Source organism: Rhamphochromis longiceps, linkage group LG11 (assembly GCF_057381845.1).
Source record: "Rhamphochromis longiceps isolate RC_006_pf linkage group LG11, R_longiceps_female_GT1.1, whole genome shotgun sequence".
NCBI lineage: Eukaryota > Metazoa > Chordata > Actinopteri > Cichliformes > Cichlidae > Rhamphochromis > Rhamphochromis longiceps.
Window position 1 is genome coordinate 33,385,834 of NC_140567.1, and position 23,416 is coordinate 33,409,249.

Sequence of the window (23,416 nt, forward strand, 5' to 3'; positions counted from 1 at the left end):
GATTTTCCAGTGGATTCCCCTATCTTTTAAGAAACTTCCTTTTGATTTGCTGCTGCATGTAAATAGAAAGTAGTGGTCCTTCTATGCTCCCAGTCGGAGCTTGTTGCCTGAGATGAAAAAAGTAAAAGTACATTTTTGTATAAATTTTGTATAAACATATCACAGGATAGATGGTTAAGTCCTGCAGGCATGTGTGACTTATTTGTGGTGTCAAATAATTACTAAAAACCATCTGGGAAATCTTCTAAAATGACATATTGAGATTTATGCACTAAAGCTTACATGAGTTGGATGACAAAGGGCTTTATGATTCCCATACATCATAACGGACCCTTATAGTCCTTCATGGTTCAGCTGATATGCCAGAACCTGCAGGGTTTCACTTTGAAGAGCTTGTGGCATGGGTGCTATCACTTTCTCTTGGCCTCATCTGCATCTAGGAAAGAAATCACACACGATTATATTCTGCCACAGTGCAGAAGATTAGTTTGTGGAACAAAAGTGAACAAAGGCTAAGTTGGAAAAATGGTAACATAGGACTGAAATTACACGGAACGTCTAGGTGGATTCAGATTAATGTTCTCGCATGTATAGGGTGTTTTATTTTACTATGTGTACCTGAAAAATGGAAAGAATTATACGCTGACGTAAACTGTAAATGCGTTAATTGTTCTCTGAAAGCAGAAGTTTATTGCTAAAACGTAGTGGGCCAACGAAATGTGAAACTTAAGTCGATGAAGTTGACCTTATTTATTTTTCAGACGCTTCCAGTTTGCTATTTCAACCTTTACTTCATTAGATGGTTCTTCCGATAGCCACTTTTTTCAAGGGCACGGCAAACTTTGAGCTAAGACGTTAAGTATGCCTTAAATTGGAGCGCCGTGTGTCTGCAGTTATTTTTACTCCTGGCACACATGGATCTTCAGATTGCTCTGAGAGGCCTGTTGGCTTTGGCCTTCTCAGAAAATGAGCTCACTTTTCTGCAGTATTTTCAAGGCACACTGGAGAAGGAGGTCGAGTAAGATTGCGTCCCCCTCGCCTCCTTTTCAAACTTTTCAAAAGAAGGGAAAGTGTAAGGTATCTGTCAGGTTAAGACTCTAGGACATGCACATGAAAAATCTCTAGAGCTGCTCATTTGTAGCGTGACATCTATTGAAAGCAGAAGAACTCAGGGCTGAAAAGACAAAAGGGAGGACACTTTATCCAGTCCCCAGCAAGAGCCTTTGTACCAGGAGAAAATGCTAAAGGTTAAATTACCACAAAACCAAGAGCATATTTCTGCTGTAATTTCTCTCTGCAGTTCCATGGTCCCAGATATAAAAGACTCCCCTCTCTTTTATAGCTTGATAAAATATTACCCTGCTATAATCTCAGGTAGCCTGAATTTGTCTTTGTAGTAGAGAAAACCTCATCGCCTCAATCCAAACTTGCATGTGATCTTCAGAAACGGAGCCAGCAAAGCACAAATAAAATATTCATTGGTAAAATTAACTCTAATGAGTTTAGGGAGGGAAATGACACAGAGTAACAAGGACATAAAAACACTAGAACATTAGTCTAATTGCTCTAATCAGCATAGTTTCCAGCAACAGACAGCAAAAAATCTCATATAAACCCATTGCACTTTACCTGCTTTGACCCAAACAGCAAGCAGACACAGTTAGTGAAGAATTTAGCAGCTAAATATGGAAGTATTTTCCTTGGAGTTGATATTGTTATTCAGTGCTGTTTAATGTTGGTTCGTATCTGCTGGATGTGTTCTTAAGCAACTCTTTGCTATAACCCAAGGTCTTTTTTGCCTAATTAAAGCTAAACTTTTTATTTTTTAAACTGAAATAATAAAAACTAAGTAAAACAGTACTGTGTTCTTAAGATAGCTAATTAAAATTAAATGTATGTATAGACAATGACTTGAGTTTTAGTCTCGGTCAATTTAGTCAAAACAAGAAAACCATCCTGAGGAGGCTTTAGTGATTATCTTTATTGCAACTGTGACCTTTACATTACTGTGAGTCGGTCATTTTTAATGTAATCCATGTTTTCAGACACTTAAATTGTGCCGCTGAAAACTACACTACATGGACAAAATTACAGCACCTATTAATCTCTGAATTCAGGTCTTTTCAGTCCCATTGCTGCAGGTGTATACATTCAGTGACCTAGCCATGCAGTCTGGAGGAACAGTAACTGCATGTGTATATAAAACCTGCAGATAGTCAGATTAACAGTATTTTGTCTCTATCTGCCATTCTGCAATTCATCTCATGTAAACAATAACGTGGCGCACAGCGTGACGTGAAAAAAGGCACTGTAGCTGACGCTGAAATGTTTGTGTGGGTTGCCATGACAACACCAAAGTGAATCTGAGATCGTTATTGTTTTCTATTTGTTTTCTTTATTTGCTTCTCATGCTTGTGTACATTTGCAGTAGGAAAGGTAATCTATGAATCCAGTGATATATCCTGCTTATAAGAAATGTTTCTGTTAAAATATTATTGTGAAGTAGTCACTTCCTGTGAGTTGCGGGAACCGGAAGTTGTGCGCGGGAGAGACAAGACAGAACGGTAACACGGCGGACTTTTCGGAATATACAACTTTTCTACTGCTGGTTTTACAAGGCGTACACGGTAAAAAATCATTATGCTGTTATTTGTTTAACACTTGTGCACCTTGTGAAAGGAAATAAGTGGCTGAGATGAATATCATATGTGCTATCGATATTATTTTACTTGTTTCTAGTTTTCACGGTGCTCCATGATTGTGAGAGGAATAAAAGAATTGTGGACATCAGTACGAAGCGTGGATTCTTTCGACCAGAGTAGAAACAGTGAAAACGTGTCCCAATCCATCTGGAGGCTTCGGTGTGCAAAGCTCTTCTCATCCTGCAGCAAGCTACAGGTCTCGGTTTGCAAACGCGCTTCCCCTCCTGCAGCAAGCTACAGGCTTCGGTGTGCAAAGCTCTTCTCATCCTGCAGCAAGCTACAGGTCTCGGTTGCTTCTCATCCTGCAGCGAGCTACAGGCTTCAGTGGACACGTTGCTTTGCATTTTGTGACAACCAATCGGGAGCTGCAGATTCAGCGGACACTCCAAGAAGCGGTTTCAGGCTAAAGCGTGAGTCCTCAGGCTATATTGTGCAGTTATTATGCCTCATGAGTTGATGGATAGAACATGAGCTACAAATTTGCTGTAATGGACAAGGAATTAATAGTGTTCAAATTTCGGATTGTGTAAAAAAAAACAAAAAAAACAAACAAGCAAACAAACAAACAAAAAAAGAAAAAAAAAAAAAGAAAAAAAAAGGACAATCTGTTGAAGTTCTGGAAATTATTGTTGTTTTCTTACCTGTTGCTTGCAAGCTTCATGAAGGCTGAAACTGAAAATTTATTTGCTGTCATACGTAAGAATCTAAGCTAAGGTTCCTTTGTGTTAATTTTAATAATTCTCCGCCTATTACATCCATTCTTGTAATTACCTTAGTTATCTTGTCCTCTTCATAAGATACCCCCTTTAAAGTCTGAAAATGTCTAAAGATGGTCATAGTCACCCTGATGTTATGTCAGAAGTACAAGATGCAGGGGATTTGGAAGAGGAAAAAAGTGTAGTGTCTGAGAAATCTGAGACAAAAACAAGAAAATCCTCTCGTGAAAGGCGATTAACGCCAAAAATGCAGGAACTGAAAGATCAAGAGTTAACTCAAAAGGAGAAGAGGTTCAAAGCAACATACGAGAAATGGAAAAGCAACGTAAGAGACATTCGCACAAAGTTAAAGCAAGTATGCTCTGAGAGTGACATGTATGATATGATGGATGAGGCTGAGAAGCTTGAGTCTGAATTAAAGGAACAGTATGACAGAATTCGACTCCAAACCTCACCAAGTCAAGAATTTCGAAGAAAGATCGATGCATGCTCAGCCGTGACGGCCGACTTGCTGCAGCTGATGAGAGTACGTCTGACTGAAGATGAAGGTGAGTTTGACACGGTGGCGGAAAGATCAAGGTTACGCATGCTACTTGATAATGAATATGCTAGGTCCATATATGGATCCACAGCCTCCAGAGTTACTGCACCCAGCTGTCACAATTCTAACCATCTCTCAGAGTCACCTAGCATTCCAGCTATGAGAGCGGAAGTGGCTGCTCAGCTGGCTGCAAAGAAAGCCGAAATTGATATGGAAGCTGCCATCGAAGCTCAACGTCAGCAGTTGAGAAAACTTGAAAATCAGAGGGACATTGATGTAATTCAGGCAAAGCTAAATGTCTACACTGAAGAAGAGGGAAGGGATGGGACACGCAGTCCTCCATTCAGCAAAGTGAGTGATGCACACCCCTTCGCTCACCACATCCCAGATCAAGAACGGCAGGTTGTGCAAAACGAGACATCATTGGTCCAATCGCTACAAGAGTCATTAGCTCTTACTCGCTTGCCAACTCCAGAACCTTCTGTATTCTCGGGCGATCCTCTGAAGTTTACAGAATGGAGCATAAGCTTCATAGCCCTCATAGAGAGACGATGCTCTGACCCTGCAGACAGGCTATTCTACCTGCAAAAGTACATAGCAGGTGAGGCAAAATCCTCTCTTGAAGGCAGCTTCTACAGAAAAGATGAAGAAGCCTATCAACAAGCATGGGATAGGTTAAATGCTAGATATGGCCATTCCTTTGTAGTGCAGCGGGCTTTCAGAGATAAGCTAAATGGGTGGCCGAAGATTGGTGGAAAGGAATATCTCAAGTTAAGAGATTTCAGTGATTTCCTCCAAACATGTAGTAATGCCATGCCTCACGTAAAGGGCTTACAGGTTCTTAACGACTGTGAGGAGAATCAGAAAATACTAGTCAAGCTTCCTGATTGGGTGACATCTAGATGGAACCGTTATGTCACAGAGCAGCTAGATCGGGGCAACGACTATCCAAGCTTTCATGAGTTTGCTTCCTTTATCTCTAAGGAGTCACGCATCGCATGCAATCCAGTGTCATCCTTACATGCCTTAAGGCACTCTGCAGAGGCACCAGCAAGAGAGATGAAGCGTTCAAAAGCAAACACGTTTGCCACAAATGTGAAACCCCCGATTCCATCAAGCTCCACCGCCAAATCTGACCCTGGTGAAATCAAGTTGGGAGATGCAGGGAAACCAAAGAAATGGACCACACCAACACAAAATTCCAATAATGGCCAGTGTATTTGCTGTAGTGAGAACCATTCCATACATAAATGCAAGAGGCTTATGGACATGTCTGTAGAGGATAAGAAAAAATGCATACTTGAAAATAAGTTGTGTTTTGCATGTCTAAGAAAGGGTCACAATTCTAAAGACTGTAGGAACAGGGCCATGTGTGGCATATGCAGAAAGAGTCACCCAACGCCATTGCATGAAGATCGTTCTACAGCAGCATCAACACAAGGCGCAGTTGAAGAAAGTACGTTGTCATTATCATGTTGTGTGAGTGGAGGTGAAGGTGGGAGTACATCAATGATAGTCCCAGTGTGGATCTCAACACTTAGTGCTCCGGACACTGAAACCCTAGTGTATGCACTATTGGACACTCAAAGCAGTCACACATTTGTTGATCAGGAGGTGTGCGAAAAGCTACAAGCAACAATGGAACCAGTGAAACTTAAACTTTCCACCATGATGGGGAGAGACTCAGTCGTGAAGAGTCAAAGAGTATGCAAGCTCAAAGTTAGAGGATTTTCCTCTAATGTTTCCATCAGTTTGCCTCCAGCCTACACAAGGGACTTCATTCCCCTTGACCGCACACATATTCCCACTTGCCAGACAGCCAATAAATGGAAACACCTTGTAAGCATGGCCCAGGAGATACCCCCGTTGATGGACTGTGGTGTTGGATTGTTGATTGGATACAACTGCTCCAGAGCGTTAATTCCAAGAAGGGTCGTCACTGGGGGTGACTATGAGCCTTATGCTATTGAGACGGATCTTGGTTGGAGCATTGTGGGAAGCGCACCACAGCGTGTGCAGGCTAAAGATGTGACTGGTTTTTGTCATCGAGTGTCTGTCAGAGAGGTGCCACCCATAACACCATTTGCTGTCATCAAGGCCCTGGAGTCTGATTTTGCAGACACAAAACCTGGTGACAGAAGCATATCTCAAGAAGATATTTGCTTCCTGCAGATCTTGAAAGACAGAATCCAACAAAATAAGGATGGTCACCTGGAGATGCCTCTCCCTTTCAAAGCACGTCCGCATCTCCCAGACAACAAAGGGCTGGCGTTAGTACGGCTGAAGCATCTAAAGAGGAAGCTGGACAGAGATCCCAAATTCAAAATAGACTACGTGAGATTTATGGAAGGTGTCTTCAAGGATGGAGATGCAGAGAAAGTGGAAAACCAAGCAGAGCTGGGGAAAGTCTGGTATATCCCACACCAAGGAGTTTACCACCCCAGAAAACCAGGAAAAATCAGAGTGGTTTTCGACTGCTCTGCAAGGTATGAAGGCACCTCCTTAAACGACCATCTGCTAACAGGACCTGACCTCACAAATAGCCTAACAGCCGTGCTGTGCCGCTTCCGTAAACATCCCATCGCAGTCATGTGTGATGTGGAGAAAATGTTCCACAGGTTTCATGTGAGCGAGGATGATAGAGACTACCTGCGGTTTCTCTGGTGGGAAAATGGAGACACAAACTCTGAACCCAGAGAGTACCGCATGAAGGTTCACCTGTTTGGAGCATCATCATCCCCTGGCTGCGCCAATTATGGCATGAAGCACCTTGCCAGCCAATGTGAGAAAGAGTACCCCTCCGCAGCTAACTTCATCCAGAAACATTTCTATGTCGACGATGGTCTCATAAGTGTAGAGTCGGTGGGTAAGGCAATTGAACTGGTCAAAGAAGCCCAAGCCGTGTGTGCCAAAGGAAAGCTGCACCTTCACAAATTTCTCTCCAACAGCCGAGAGGTCCTTGACTCTGTCGATGTTGCAGAGCGTGCTACGGAGGTAAAGAATGTTGATCTTAATCACGAGGATTTACCAGTTCAAAGAGTGCTAGGTATAAGGTGGAATGTTGAAAATGATAGCTTCTCCTTCAAGGTGTCACTTGAGGAGAAACCAGCAACGCGCCGAGGGATTCTCTCAATTGTGGCCTCCTTGTATGACCCTTTGGGGTTTCTAGCCCCAGTCATTCTTGAAGGGAGAAGAGTGCTGCAGGAGATGTGTCAGAGAGGCACAGGGTGGGATGAGCCACTACCCAAAGGCTTGAAGTTAAGGTGGGAGACTTGGATGAAGGATCTGGAGAACCTGGAAAGAATTGAAATTCAAAGATGCTTCATACCTGACAGCCTTGGCGAGATTCAAAGAGTCGAGCTTCATCATTTCTCTGATGCAAGCAGTCAAGGGTATGGCCAGTGCTCTTACATCAGAGTGGTAAGCAGAGAAAGGGTATGCTGCTCCTTGGTCATGGGCAAGGCGAGGGTTGCACCAACCAAAATAGTTACCATACCGAGACTTGAGTTAACTGCAGCAGTAACCTCGGCATCTGTGAGCAGCATGTTAAGAGAGGAGCTAGAACTCAAGGTTGATGACGAATATTTTTGGACAGACTCAAAGGTCGTGCTTGGTTACATCAATAATGAAGCAAGAAGGTTCCATGTGTTCGTGGCAAACCGCGTGCAGAGAATTCGAGAAACCACCGATGCACGGAAATGGTACTATGTTGACACAGGAGAAAACCCTGCTGATCATGCCTCGAGAGGCCTCAAAGTAGCTGACCTCATCAAGTCAAATTGGTTCTCTGGTCCCAGCTTTCTATGGGAAAGAGAGATAGCCACAAAACAGGCTACTTCAGATTTGCTGGTGGGAGACCCAGAGGTGAGGACTACTCAGGTGTTGAAGGTTGATGTAGCAAGGCAGTTTGACATCCAGAAGCATCTGCTGCGGTTCTCAAGATGGACTACAGCTGTCAACGTCATTGCTCGTATCCAGCGGCTGGCAAAGAGGATCAGGACCGCTGAGCCTTTAAGCGTGGAAGAGAGAAAGCAAGCTGCACAGACTCTCGTCAAGCTTGCACAACAAGATGCCTTTCAAGAGGAGTTAAACACACTCAGCCAGAAACTAGGAAGGCTGCCTTGCAACCACCAACTCTTTCAGCTTGACCCATTTCTCCAAGATGGCATAATGAGAGTAGGAGGAAGACTGAGGAAGGCATCTGTGCCTCTTGAGTTAAGACACCCAGTGATCCTTCCTAAAGATGGTGCTGTTACAAACCTCATCATTGCACACCATCATACCAAGATACAACACCAAGGCAGAGGACAAACCCTCAATGCCCTGAGAGCCAATGGTTACTGGATCACTGGTGGAAGTAAGGCTGTAGCCCAATACATCAGGCAGTGCGTACAGTGCAGGAGAGCCCGCGCGCCACCAGAGGAGCAACGGATGGCAGATCTACCTAGTGACCGTGTTGATCCCACACCACCATTCACTTATTGTGGTATGGACTGCTTTGGTCCTTTTCACACCAAACAAGGTCGCAAAGATCAAAAACGGTACGGCCTCCTCTTCACATGTTTTTGCTCAAGGGCAGTGCATATAGAGATGTTGGAGGATTTGACGACTGACGCATTCATCAATGCCTTGCGCTGCTTCATTGCCCTTCGTGGAGCTGTTAGGCACATTAGGTCCGATCAGGGAACTAACTTTATGGGGGCAAGAAACGAGATGGCAAAGGCTCTGAAAGAACTTGATAAGGAAAGAGTGACTGCATACCTAGCAGAAAATCAGTGCGACTTCCAGATGAATACGCCCCACTCTAGTCATGCTGGAGGCGCATGGGAGCGTCAAATCCGGACAGTGAGAAGCGTACTGAGCACAGTCCTTGCCTGCAGTGTGGGAAGGTTGGATGATGCTTCATCGAGGACATTCCTTTATGAAGCTATGTGCATCGTGAATAACCGCCCACTCACTGTTGATAACATCAATGACCCCAAAAGCTTGGAGCCACTCACACCGAACCACTTGATCACCATGAAATCCTCAGTCCCACTTCCACCTCCAGGTAAATTCGTCAAGGAGGACCTGTATGCTAAGAAACGGTGGAGAAGGGTACAGTATTTGACTGAGCAATTTTGGCACAGATGGAGAAAGGAATACCTGGCCAATATTGCTCTGAGACAGCGATGGCATACACCAAGACGTAATGTGGAGGTGGGTGACATTGTGATTCTCAAAGAGGAAGATGTTCCTCGCAATGAATGGAAACTTGCTAGGGTTGTGGAAGCACATGAGGATGATGATGGACTTGTACGGAAGGTGACAATCCAGACTGGTGATCGGAAGTTAGGAAAGGGAGGCGAACGCCTCGTCCAACCCTCAATCATTCAGAGACCCATTCAGAAATTAGTGGTCCTGGTGAAAAACAGCTAAATGGGAAAAATGTCATTCATTGATTAGATTTCCCTTCTAAAATAGAAGTTGTCATTATGCTGTACTTCATGCACATGTTATGGAGATGTAAAATCTACTGTTCATATTGTTGAATTCATTTGTTGAGAAAAGAATATTGTTTATGTCAATGCAAGAATGTTTAAAACAACAACATGGTGCTTGGGAATTACCATTGATATAATGAGAAATGCAAGTGTATTTACGTTCTCAATTGTAATAATCAAAGGTAATTGGTGGGAGTGTAGCTGACGCTGAAATGTTTGTGTGGGTTGCCATGACAACACCAAAGTGAATCTGAGATCGTTATTGTTTTCTATTTGTTTTCTTTATTTGCTTCTCATGCTTGTGTACATTTGCAGTAGGAAAGGTAATCTATGAATCCAGTGATATATCCTGCTTATAAGAAATGTTTCTGTTAAAATATTATTGTGAAGTAGTCACTTCCTGTGAGTTGCGGGAACCGGAAGTTGTGCGCGGGAGAGACAAGACAGAACGGTAACACGGCGGACTTTTCGGAATATACAACTTTTCTACTGCTGGTTTTACAAGGCGTACACGGTAAAAAATCATTATGCTGTTATTTGTTTAACACTTGTGCACCTTGTGAAAGGAAATAAGTGGCTGAGATGAATATCATATGTGCTATCGATATTATTTTACTTGTTTCTAGTTTTCACGGTGCTCCATGATTGTGAGAGGAATAAAAGAATTGTGGACATCAGTACGAAGCGTGGATTCTTTCGACCAGAGTAGAAACAGGCACATACCTTTGACGTTGCGTGATGAACTCTGTATTCCTCGTCCACACGTAAACGCAAAAAATGAGTTTTAAAAAATCTCAGTTTTCAGTGATTCGAAACGCCGTTTACGTGTGGACGAAAGACCCAAACAGCTGCGTTTTTAAAAATACCCATGTAGGTGTGGACGTATTGTAAGAGTTAGTAATGTATTTTATTACTACCTCTAATTTATTGCAGTTTACTTGTATCTGCTTAATTGTTTACTAAATGGTTGAGGTGTGAAATAAACCACAATGGAGTTTGAAAGGTGAGGGGGCGCGAACATTTTTATTGTAAAACCAAGGGGGGCCTAGCAAAAAAAGTTTGGGAACCACTGGTCTACAGAGTTCATGAAATCTGAGTGTGGTACTGTAATATATTGTGTAAGTGAAGTGACAGACCACATAGAGTTACAGAGTGACTGAGTGCTGAAGCATACAGGGAATAAAAGACTTTGGTAACACTGTAATTGCAGAGATCCTATCCTACACTGGTATTAACATCGGCATAAAACTGTGTGCAGGGACCTTCAAGGCATGGGTTTCCATTGTCAAGCAGCTTCTGTAGGCGTAATGTGTAGATGGCCAATGCTTTTTTCCATGTAGCGTATACTCCAACCTAAACTAAAACTCACGCTGTAACATATAAGAGTAAAACTAAAGCTAAAGTCTTTCAAAACAATGAAAACTAAATTGAAAGAGGGATAATCTCTCTGGAAGCTAAGTTGAATTGCAAACAAAAAATCCCTAAACTATAAAACTCAAACCAAAAAACCCGATTCACTAGGTTACTTTTAAGATCCACCAGTCTTTGAAGTCCTTACACTGCAGTGTAAAAAAGATACAGTTGTGAGACGTACAATTTTGGTCATTCCTTTAACAATTTATTTATTGTTATAGGAATTTCTTTCAGGCGAAAACCTCAGAGCCTGCTAACCTTTTAACCTCGACAAAATAACCAAAAAAAGCTCCTCTAAAACCTCTGTACACCACATCTTCAGCAGCAAATAAAACATTTCACATCTCCCACAACAATGTGGGAAAATGTCTTATGAACCTGATGAAACCAGTGTTGCACATTTTAAATCTTATTTCAGAAAGACAAGAGGGTTACAATTCCAAGAGCGCATTAGCCAAAGAAAACAACGTCCTGTGAAGCATCCGTTGAAAAATGTGGTGACGGCAGCTTTGTTTTATGAAACCTTTACTGTGTAAACATTGTCACAGTATGGAGAGTGAAATAAAAGGCTCCAGATATGGAAATCTTTTCAGCTGAACGTCTAACCTGTGTTGCACAAAGCCAACTTATCTGAGGAGCGCCCAGAGGAAAGAAGTACCTTATTTAGCAATTTGCACATCATACCAGCAGTACATAATAAATTAGATTGTACCTGAAGTCTTTTAGTAATAAAAATGTAAGATAATTCTTAAACACAGGTGCACTAAGTTAACTAAAATCTTTCAAACCAATAAAAAGAGTCAACGCAAGAAGTATCTATAAGAACTGTTTCACATTTGGTGCTTCTGCTTAGCGTAGAAATCGTAGAAGTCATCATTTAGTTCGCTAGTTTAAGAATTTGGTGCACAATGAACTTTCTCAACAACTACATGTAAAATCTCTAGGAAATTTGGGTTGGAAATGAAATGTCTCCAGGGGGTTGTTTATTATGATTTTGGTAATTGGTATAATCAAGTTTAGGTTCCCCATAGGCCATGGACAAGCATCTCAAGGTATAATGACCACATGTCCACAAATACTGGGAACAATAGTAGAAGCCAAAAATCAAATTTTCTGGCTGATGTGAAATTTACTGAGTTAATTAATTCTTCACGTTCCTCAGAGGATAAACAGTTTGGATGTGTTTTTGATGTCCCAAGACAAGATATTTCTCTCTGGCAGCACATATGATTTAAAACTCCAAACAATACAACAAGTGATTGATTAAGCCACTCAGTGGTTGCTCTTCAAGCTTTTTGTTTTGATTTAGGCAACATTTGTTTTACTGTAGGTGTTGAAGATTGGATCAATGAAGAAAAGTAATGCTGTTTGCTTTCTGCATGGGCTGCTTTTCACAAAGACTGCTTGAAAATGGCTCTTGTCTGGTATAATTCTGATATTAGCTGGCATGGTGAAAACGGTTTTGGCAGTCACTGTCTGAGATTTCACAACAAAGGCATGAATCTAATATTTTTAGCCCCTCTACTATAGATTATGTCTAAAAGATGGATGTAGCCATGATGACTTCATCAAAGGACTGGATAAGTGTGTGTTTTAACAATGCCGTGGGTTTTTTTTTTTTAAGGTAGAGATGACCATATTTTGCTGCTGGCAGTGCCTGCTAATTGGTGCAAGATTCGAGCACATACTATTTGGATGCTCTCTACTTCAAAGCACACTATATTAATTCAATTAAGAAAGCTTCCAAAGGCCCCAGCACCACAAACACAGGCTGAGAGTTGTGGGTACGACTGTTAATCAAAGTGGTCCACACCCTTATCTAACAAAAATAGAGACCTTAACAACATTCAGACTGGTGAGTTATAATTTACTCACTGAAATATTCTTAATGAAATGTTATGAAGTAGGAAACTACCCATACCTACCTGTAAACCTGCTTATTTCTGCTCTAAAGTTGGGCATTTTAACCTGGTAGTTTATGGGAACTAAGTCAGGCAGCCTCAAGTGTCCAGCTGGAGGAATTGCAGTTTTTGACATTTATGTGTTGGATTCATTTTTCAACCCTGAGGTTTCTGCTTGTCCTTTACTGGCTCTTTAAATATGAGTAATCGTCCTGTTACTCAACTCAGATTGTGGTAAAAGGAGGATTACAAAACAGAACATTTTCAAACTTTTGTAAAAATCTGTTAGTAAGCAGAGCAGAGCAGAGCATACACTGTGGTGGTACCTTCATTCCGCTGAGTTTGATGGAAATACACTGGTGTCAGCGACCGTCCACAGCATCTGCTCTCTCTTGTGTCCCCTCTGCAGTGCAGTGAGTCAGACTTCGAGTTTGGCACAGAGTGTCTCCATCTGGCTCTGCAGTACTGTGGCACCAATGCCAAGCTCATTGAGGGTCCGCCAACACTGTGGAAGGTGAGCTCGCCAGGGGCCTGCTTTGGGTTTGGGATCGAGGATTTTGTGACATTTTGGCTAGCACAACTGCACGCCACTGATTTATCAAATGAGTAAAGATAAATCATGAATTGAAAGTTTGTGGGTGCTGGCAAAAAAGGAAACACACATAAATTGACTGTGACATCCAGGATAAGCATATACCGGTAGAAATTAGGCTAACTACTGTATTAATGTTTTCTTCTCAGTTTTCTGTGTGATCCATTCTTAATGACGTGTGTTTTTTTAGTTAGACGTAATGTTAACTTGATATGAAGGCAATTTGGTTTTACATGCTGAAGGCTCTGCTCCATTATAACAGGTTGAATTTACTTTGCGGTGCTCAAAGCAGCACAACAGTGACCCACTGAGTCAGAGTTACGATGGATCGCTAACCCTTTTTTTAGCAGGTAGTTTGAATATTTATGGAGTCAAAAACTAAATCAAGAATCGTACATGTGTTATGAAACTGTGAGATAATGCATTACAAAACAGAGTGTAGTCTCAGATGATATTGTTTTTGCACAAGGGATACATTTGTGGTGTTGTTTGAGCACCTCAGTTTTACTTTCAAAGTAGGAACATATTCTATGGCAAACTAACAGAAGTGCTATCTTCTTCAGTCAAATAAATTTTCTAAATACTTAAAATGCTGCTTATTCCACTGGAAGTTACAGAGTTACTATCATATTGTCTCATTTGAATAATCTTTAGAGATGTGAAAGTGCATCATGACATAAAAACTGGAGGAAAGTCCAAATCTGAGGTCCAAATCATTGATTGAAGCTAAACGGGTTGTTGTTGTTTTTGGAAAAACACATGTATGGCTTGTTTTGTATTTGATGAACACATTAATTTTACTCAGAGAATATTTCTAATAATCTGAGAAAACCTTTAAAAAGCAACATAATCAGCTCAATTGTCAGTGTAGCTCACAGATAAGATTCCAGCGAGTTTCTGGGAGCAGATATCTGAAAATCTCTGCACATAAAACTGAAACAATGTGCACAGATCTCCATAAATAAAACGTTCCTTTCTCTCATTTGGGTAAACTGACTGGATAAACCCAAGTTATTTTGTCCTCCAGGTGACCTACAAACGGGATTTGGCTGCCGCAGAGTCCATTATCAAAGGTGAGTTTCTTTTGTGGATATGCTTTCATAGAACTTCCTGTATGTACAGTACAAAGTACAATAGTTTTTCATCCTCTTACTTATATAAAATGTGTATGCTGACAGGTAGACATGAATGGTTGATTCCACTAGGTCTTCTCACACAGGTTAAATGGTCAGAAATAAGCAGTGTAGGAGTGTCTACATTCTTTTTGTGTGGTCTGGAGTTGTGAATAGGTGACATTGAATTAAAATAGGCTATTGTTTTCAAAGGAAGAAATTCTTTGTAGTATTGTTTAGCCTGGGATGAACACTGTGGATTTACACAGTCAGTGAGTACTATAGAAAGCAAGTCAGGACAAGGGAGACTATCATAATCAGAGAAATGGAAATAAACACAGCACTATATTTCACCCCGCCAGCACCTGGACCAACAAGTACCTGTTTGATGATGACATAAGTGATTATTCTCAGAGCCTCTGAAGTGAATGAATTCATTGTTTGATTTTTAGAAAGGACGTGGAAAAAAGTTCTCATATCTGTCAGTACAAGAAACTGACGAGAGCTTCAATTTGTGTTTGCATTTCTGTGTGATTGCATAGAGCCACCACAGAGTGTGTGTGTGTTTGTTTGAACATTTATGGCTACTCTACAGAAGGCTTTCAAATAACAACAATATATTTAGTCTTCCTTTTTTTTTGCTGCAGCAGTAGTGTGCAATGGGATGAATGTCACAGTGAAATTGTGTTATTTCTATCTATGGACTTTTAATTTTGATTTGTAGTCCTCCTTTGAATCCTCAAAGGGCCCACAACACAGTAGGTGACGCTGTTTGCCATCACTAAAATTAAGATAAAAGTCAAATTGAGGTAGTCATGTTGGACTTGCTGCTGTTCAGTATTTGTTAGCTTTAACTTTAATGAATTCAGGAAAAATAATAAAACTTCACAAATACTTTTTTCTATAAATTAATTGTCATAACTATGAAAAGTAGGAATCAGGCTTTGTCTACAGTGCTATTTTTATAGCTATTTTTAGCATTTTGAGCGTGCAATATAAGTAATATGTTGTTTGCCCCGGGCTGGCAGACCCTTGCGAATAAGGGAGCACTGCATATTACTACCAAACATAAAGTGTCACCTGAAGAAGCGCAGTATTGTGTCAGCGTGTAATGTCATAATTAGCTATGTATTACATTTGGTGCTCGCCTCTCCTGATAAGCTTTTAAAGTAGAACAAGTTTGCAAGTGTATCTTTCATTTTCATACTGAGGAAAGAACTTTGACTTTGAGTAAGTTTATTTTCTTGTTTTGAAACTATGGCAAAGTGTATGGATCCTACCTTATTTTAGTGCAGTTTGATTCAGACAACTCAAGTAGAGGATTTCAGGTATCTTCTGCTTTTCTTTACAAATGAGGGAAGGAGATGAGAAATTGGTGCAATATCAGCAAAAGTGAGGGCTTGGTTTGTTGTAGTGAAGACTTGTTTGATTGTGAAACCTAAAGCTGTCGATTTGCTTGTCAGTCCACATTTCCCCACAGGAATGGCCAAAAGCTGGGGGCGAGTCTCTCTCTTGACTGCCGCCTATTTGTAACTGCTGCTTATCCATGTCCAGTGGGTGATGGAGGGTAGCTGAGGGTCTGGGTGTCTATAAGCTACGTTTTCCCACACAAACTGACAACAAAGATGTAAATTTACAGAAATAACTCTCGAGAAAAAATGATCAGTGATGTATATTTTACTACACATCACTGATAACTGTACCGATTGTTTTTTTTGTAGCTACTATTAAGTCAATGCTGTTTTGATAATTTATATTCAATCTCAAATTCTAATTGTTTTCCAGGCAAGCCAGGTTGTGGTGCAGTCATGTTAATTTTTCAAGTGCACCTCTTGTAATGTGCCAAGATTGATTTATTTGTCGTTCAGAGTTTTGCCATTTTTTGTTTATGTGGAGGAGTTTTTAAAATCACACGTCTTCTCTTTCAGAGACTTTATCACGATCAGCATGCGTTATCACAGGTGGATTGGCAGAAGCTGTGAACCTGGCAGATGCTCTTCGGAAGGCTGTTGGAGCTCTGGATATGGTACGTACGGGGCAGTAACAGCTAATTCAAGTGTTGTTTGTGATGACAACAAAACTGTAGAGCCTCACCAGTTTACCATTATGTTTTCCTCTATCTCACCCGTATCCGTCTCCTGTCATATACCTCAAATCTCCCCATAAACTCTATGCGAGCTCCACTTGGGTGGCCCAGTGGTGAAACTTGCCATTTGTGGTCACACCTCTAATGGAGCCTGTCTGGGACTTCCACACCCTGCAACTTTCCTCCCCACAGCCCCAGCCTCCTCCTCTGACTCTGCACGCAGGAGAGCAGATGCCCCTTCTCCTTAACTTGTAGTCACTTTGTGGGCACATCAAATTCCCACGTTGCCTTCAGTCCATATAGCAAACATCCTTTATTTAATTTGTAAAATTGTTCCTGATAGACAATGAGTAAAGTGTCCATGTGCAAAACAGAAAAGAGTGACAATCTGGGACATCTGACAGCACAGACCACATAGAGGCTCCAAATATGAATTACTCTCCTCTTACCTCAACAACCGTTGGGTTTCCTTAGAGGAAGCCACGTAACAGGTAACTCAAACAACCTGGATTTTGAAAAGAAGGCAAATAAACAAATGTGGCAAATTACTTTTAATCAAAATAAACTGTTCTTAGTATCCAGTTAGAGGGATATCCAGTAGGAAACAACTGTAATAAACCTACAGTCAACCATTTTAAACATTTTAAACATTGTTGTACTAATAGGCATAGTTTGCAAATGAGCATAAAACAATTTTAGTTTGTTTATTGTACAAAACAATTCAATGAGTTCAGATGAATTTTTGAAGACTTTGACGGTGAACTCAACTTATTGCTTGTCTTCGCCAGCAGTGATATTCAGGGATAAAAAGTAAAAAGTTGATTAGCCTTACCTAACTGTTAAAAAAGCCAAATATTTCGAACTGTATCGTCGGTTATTCGCTGCTTTTTCTTGCCTATAAACAGTAACCTATTTATTATTAATTATCGGGATGTGTTGTCTGCATATAGCCACTGATGACTGTTATTGGTCTGTCGGCAGGTCTGACAGTAATGCAAATTATTTGTCAGCTTCACATTACTAATGAGAAACTGCTTCTCCACCAGTGAGATCTGGTGACTGTGGAGACCATTTGAGTACAGAGAACTTATTGTCATGTTCAAGAAACCAGTTGGAGACTTTTTGAGCTTTGTCCATTATTCTGCTGGAAGCAACCATCAGGAGATGGGTACACCTTGGTCATAAAGGGATGGACACGGACAGCGACGATGCTCAGCTGTGTCATTTAAGCAGTGCTCAGGTGGAACTAAGGGACACAAATTGTACTTAGAAAATATCCCTATGCCTGAGCTGTTGATCCAATTGAGGATAGATCCATGCTTTCATGCTGTTTACATCAAATTCTGACCCTACCACTAGAAATCAAGACTCATCAGAACAAGCAGAGCTTTTCCATTCTTCAATTATTAGAAGTTTTCTGCTCTTAGCTGACAGAAGTCCCACCTGGTGTGGTCTTCTGCTGCTTTAATCCAATTGCTTCACAAATGATATTTTGGATGCCTCGGTTGTAATGAGTGGTTATTTGAGTTACTGTTGCCTTCCCATTAGCTTGAAGTAGTCTGGTCATTCTCCTCTGACTTCTGGCCTCAATATTGTATTTTTATCCAGAGAAGTGGCTTTTTCTGACCATTTTCTCCAGAGATGGATCTGTAGGAAAATCTCAGTAGATCAACTGTTCCTCAGATACTCAGGGCAGCCGCTCTGATACCATCAACTATGCCAGACTCAAGCTCAATTTGAACTTTGGTGGGCCGATTTGACCATGTCCACATGTTTTATTGAACTAACTACACCGACTGGCTTCCATTTTATTGGATGACTAGATATGTCACCCAATAAAATTTAACAATTGAACAAACAATTGAACAGATATATCTAACAAAGTGGTCAGTTAAATAGCTGACTTATTTGATCCCAACAAACACCTTAAATTAACAATTGCAATGGACGACTGTTGATTTGAAAACAAATCATTGTTGCCTAATAAATTAGAAATGTAAATGTCTTCTTAGCAAGCAAGAGTTAATTAACTCAATTTAAAAATAGTCTACATTGTCTGCGTACCATACCTTGTCTTTTTTGTTAATATAGCACAAAATAGTGTTGCGGGAAAAATTGATGCAGCAAAGTAGGTTTCAATTCATTTATTTATTTAAAAGAGGCAATGCACTTTCACATATTCCAGTTTTGAGCATGAAACTGATCTGCGGTCATTAGTTTCTGCACAGTTTAGAGCTGCTGCTAATTTTCAACCCTTGTCTCTTGTGGCTTTTACATTCCCAATACACAAACAAATTTACAACATTCAATTACATGAAACCAAAATACACTATGATTCCAAATCTACAAAGAATTTAGTATAAAATATATTTTGTTTAAAGCAAGAGAAAGATGGAAAAAAACGTATAATTTTAAAAAGTATGAATACTTGTAAAATATAATATGGTATTCTAGTTACATAACTATAGAGCAAAACGGGTGCTGAGGGCAAAAAAATGGCAGACGCGCAGTGAGATTTTAAGTACACAGTGTGAACGCTGATTGAACTGAAGAAGGCCAGGAGAAAGATGATTGGACTAGACTACAACAAATTTGTGACTTTCAAAAATGTATCACAATTAATTGCAATATTATCATAAACAGGCTACAGGTAATTGCCAGCTTTACCCCTTTCAGACACACACTGATATCAGACTGATATGGTTCACAATATCATTTTGTAGCAAAAAAATAACTGAAGTGAAATAAATGTATCTTATTGGATAAAACGGATATTGACAAGTAGAAATATATGTTTTTTCAATACTCGAATATCACAGAATGTTAAAAATCCCAATTATACTGTATCATGAGTGAAGTACTGTATTGGTATTACATCGCAGGGTTTGAGATGATTTCCATCTCTGCCACATAAGCAAATAATTATGGCTCTACAATCCCACATTGTTTGAGTTGCAGCAGCTGGGAATGAAAAAAATAGTAGTTTTTTAGGATAAAATAATCCATGCGTGCTTTAAGCAGTTGAAGAAGAAGAGTTGACTCATCAGTTCTCTTACACTATGAATCGTGCGTATTTACATCAAATGTATTTTCATAGTGTTTATTATACACTGAAATTTCACATCCATCAGTTATTACACATCTATACATGTTTAGTAATGTTTTTCCTGTATTTTTTGATGTGGTATAGATATTCGCTGGGCATTACTGCAGACAATGGAGTGCAGTGGCACAGCAAGCTGCAAGTCATGATTCCATATTTGTCAGTGATCCAAACTGTTCATCCTCCTTTAAACTTGCTCCAAGTCCCTCCTTAGCTGGTGTCAGAACGAGCGGATCTTGCTGTCTGGTGCTGGAATGGGCCCCAGAGATGGATTTGGGGTCATGTTTTCTCCTCCTTGGATCGGCTGATTAGACCTATTCCAGTCTGTACTTAGGTGGCCAGTGAGGCTGTGTTTTTTTCCGGAACACGTGTTCGGAACCAGATACATCCTTTTCAGGGAGTATGTGAGGGAGGAAGAAAAATGGGGGAGATGAAAGGCAAGTGGAAGAAGCGGAAGATGAAGAATTAGCTTTGTCCCAGTGCCATTGCCTGAATCTAATACAGGGATAAGTGGGATATGTGTGTGCAGGTGGGTGATTTGGCAGCATGTGTGCACAAGAGACAAAGACCGTGCAAGTAAAAATATGATTAGAGATTCTTTCAGCAGGATATTATCTAAGAGATCAATTTGATGCAGTTTAAAGGGCCGGTTCACCTCAAAATCACATTTACTGATTTTCCACTGGCCTGTGGTGCTATCTGTCTTTCTAGATTTGTTTTAAGTGTTAGTTGCCCAGTTTTACTGGCTGTAGAGATGTCCAAAACTGAGCATCTCTTAAATATAATGGAGCTCAGTGGTACCTTGTGGTAAACCTTGATGTGAGTAATCTCATGTGGAAACCAAAGAGTGAAGAATGAAGCGTGCACCTAACCATGACGAGAAGCTTGTGGTTGTGACAGTGTGATAGAATGTAAACACTTGCAGTGTACCCCACACCTGAGCCACAGTCTTATCTAGCTGTGGTGGCTGTAGGTAGTATGAAAAATAATTCTCCCATGAACTTGCTCATTGCAATGTTCAGATTTTTATGAGCCACGAGCTCTGAAAAGAGACATTGTTGCTGAGTTTTTCAAAATTAAATTCAGGAAAAGGATTGATATCTCTACAGATGCAAAACTGGGTAGCTCATACCAAAACAGTCTGCATACAATGTATATGTTTTATTGAGGGACACAGGACAATTATGTGCATTCAGTTATGGAGTGAAATATTCCTTTTTAAATTTCTAAAAAAATGTATAAAAGAAGATTCTCTCATGTTAACTCCTAAAAATACCGTACCACCACCAATGTGTGAATATGTTTAAAACCTTAATAGAAGCACTTGCTCTTAAATTCCCAGATATTGTTTTCCATACTAACATTTACCCACGTTTGTGACATTGGATTGGTGAACACTAGTGTGGTTATTTTGGCCAAACAATGTAACGGTTTTGTCATTATAAATACTTAATACTGTCATTGACATGATATGCAGCGCACACATGCCTTTGTTTAACCTCTTAAGACCCAAACTCTTTCATGGCATGCATTTTTTTTTCTCTTTGCTATTTGGGCTGATTGGGACCTGATGAATGTAAAAGCAAAGAATTACTATTTTTTTTTTTTTTTTTTTTTACCTGATTTTTGTTTCCGAGAAAAATTTGATCCACATATGAGGATGTTCGTTTTAAATTTTGATAGAACAGTGGTAGTATAACGTCCTCGTAAGTGGATATCAGGCCCTTGTAGAGCAAAATTTTGTATTTTGGTCTAGACAACCCAAAATGTGATGTCCACATATGTGGACACCAGGTCCTAGGAGGTTAACCTACTTTACTAAATATGAAACAAATATTTTTGTGTCTAGTATATCCAGTGTTTGTTTCCTTCAAGTGACCACATCTAAATACACTGAAAAAAGTTAACATTGTGATAAAAACCTTAACCTCTTCCAAGAAAATTACTCTGCATTGAACAGTGTCATTAAATACCCGACAATTGCTTTCTTGTTTTATTAAAAACACATTTTCAGTATTTGATTGGAGTAAAATCGAAACAAAGACTGACACAGACAAGTAGATGTTTTATGGGAGGAAAAAACACATTAAACTTTTTTTTTTCAAATCAAATTATCTCCTCTTTCTTCCCCCTGGTATCGTTTAATCTTGACACATGTTGTTATTTTAATATGCTGTGCACATCAAAGGGAATCCTCAGATCCATATCAGCTTAGTAAAGGTTTTTGATAATTACTTTCAACTCAAGAGAATTTGTCATTTAGACAGAAAACAAGTAGTATGATTGGACAGACAGTGTGCCAGCAAATGTGCTTTTTTTGGCTGTCAGCCACAGATAGTTTTAAATAATGGGTTCTAAGCTTTGCTTGCAATTTGCCAACAAGTTGTTTTTTTTAGACTAGATGATTGATCTTTGAATATATTTTAGGGCCAAAGTGTCTGGTAGCTTTAATAAACGTACCATATTCATACTGTCAGCAGTATTTGTAGCTTGCAGATGTTGTTAATGTTTCATCTTGATGCAAACACAAGCTTAAATATGTATATGTATATGTAAGTACCTGTGTCTGATATAATAATTACCTTTCATGCTGGAATCTGGACTTAAAGCACATAAACTTTGTTTAAGAAAAGAAAATGATAAGAGTATGCGATACAAGTCACTTTGGACATATGAGACAAATAATAAATAATGTATTATTCTTACACAAAAAATTATGTAAGAATTGGACATAAGTATCATAAAGACAGTAAAAATAACCAGTCAATAATGTTACAAAGTAAAAGCTTTGTAAAAGAATTCACATTGTAAGTCTGAGTACCTTGTTCTTTTTGTACCTTAGAGAAAAAAACCCAATTCAGGTATTAATTCAAGATGGAGTCCGTTTTATTCATAAAAGTTGGATTCCTCTTTTAAATCTTGGAACTGAGCAATTCTGTGGTCACCATCTTGTTGTTTAAAGGAATAGTGGTGAACCAGTGACAGGCTCATGGGCAGCCAAGGCTCACTGATGCATATCGGAAGTGAAGCATGTGGTCTGATCCAACAGACTAGATACTGTAGCTCAAATTGCGGAAATTGGTTCTGATAGAAAGGTGTCAGAATACACAGTGCATCTCAGCTAGTTGTGTTTATATATATATATATATATATATATATATATATATATATATATATATATACAGTGGGGCAAAAAAGTATTTAGTCAGCCACCGATTGTGCAAGTTCCCCCACTTAAAATGATGACAGAGGTCAGTAATTTGCACCAGAGGTACACTTCAACTGTGAGAGACAGAATGTGAAAAAAAAATCCATGAATCCACATGGTAGGATTTGTAAAGAATTTATTTGTAAATCAGGGTGGAAAATAAGTATTTGGTCACCTCAAACAAGGAAAATCTCTGGCTCTCACAGACCTGTAACGTCTTCTGTAAGAAGCTTTTCTGTCCCCCACTCGTTACCTGTATGAATGGCACCTGTTTGAACTCATCATCTGTATAAAAGACACCTGTCCACAGCCTCAAACAGTCAGACTCCAAACTCCGCCATGGCCAAGACCAAAGAGCTTTCGAAGGACACCAGGAAAAGTATTGTAGACCTGCACCAGACTGGGAAGAGTGAATCTACAATAGGCAAGCAGCTTGGTGTGAAAAAATCAACTGTGGGAGCAATCATCAGAAAATGGAAGACATACAAGACCACTGATAATCTCCCTCGATCTGGGGCTCCACGCAAGATCTCATCCCGTGGGGTCAAAATGATCATGA

The 23,416-nt window shown here is 40.0% G+C and overlaps 1 protein-coding gene and 1 long non-coding RNA gene across 4 annotated transcripts in view; both read left to right on the forward strand.

Annotated features, from left to right (window-relative positions):
• Positions 1-23,416, forward strand: part of crppa (CDP-L-ribitol pyrophosphorylase A) — a 70,692-nt gene that overhangs the window by 10,300 nt on the left and 36,976 nt on the right. For 2 of the 3 annotated variants that reach the window (XM_085423748.1, XM_085423750.1), the window contains exons 4-6: positions 13,166-13,270; positions 14,376-14,421; positions 16,389-16,486. In XM_085423748.1, coding sequence (XP_085279874.1) covers positions 13,166-13,270; positions 14,376-14,421; positions 16,389-16,486 — 249 coding nt within the window. The remainder of the gene's footprint in view (positions 1-13,165; positions 13,271-14,375; positions 14,422-16,388; positions 16,487-23,416) is intronic. The other variant, XM_085423749.1, reaches the window with a different exon arrangement.
• On the forward strand, positions 2,315-3,101 carry LOC146659629 (uncharacterized). Its single transcript, XR_014913667.1, has 3 exons — positions 2,315-2,627; positions 2,740-2,898; positions 2,986-3,101. It is a non-coding gene; the product is annotated as an uncharacterized LOC146659629 (long non-coding RNA).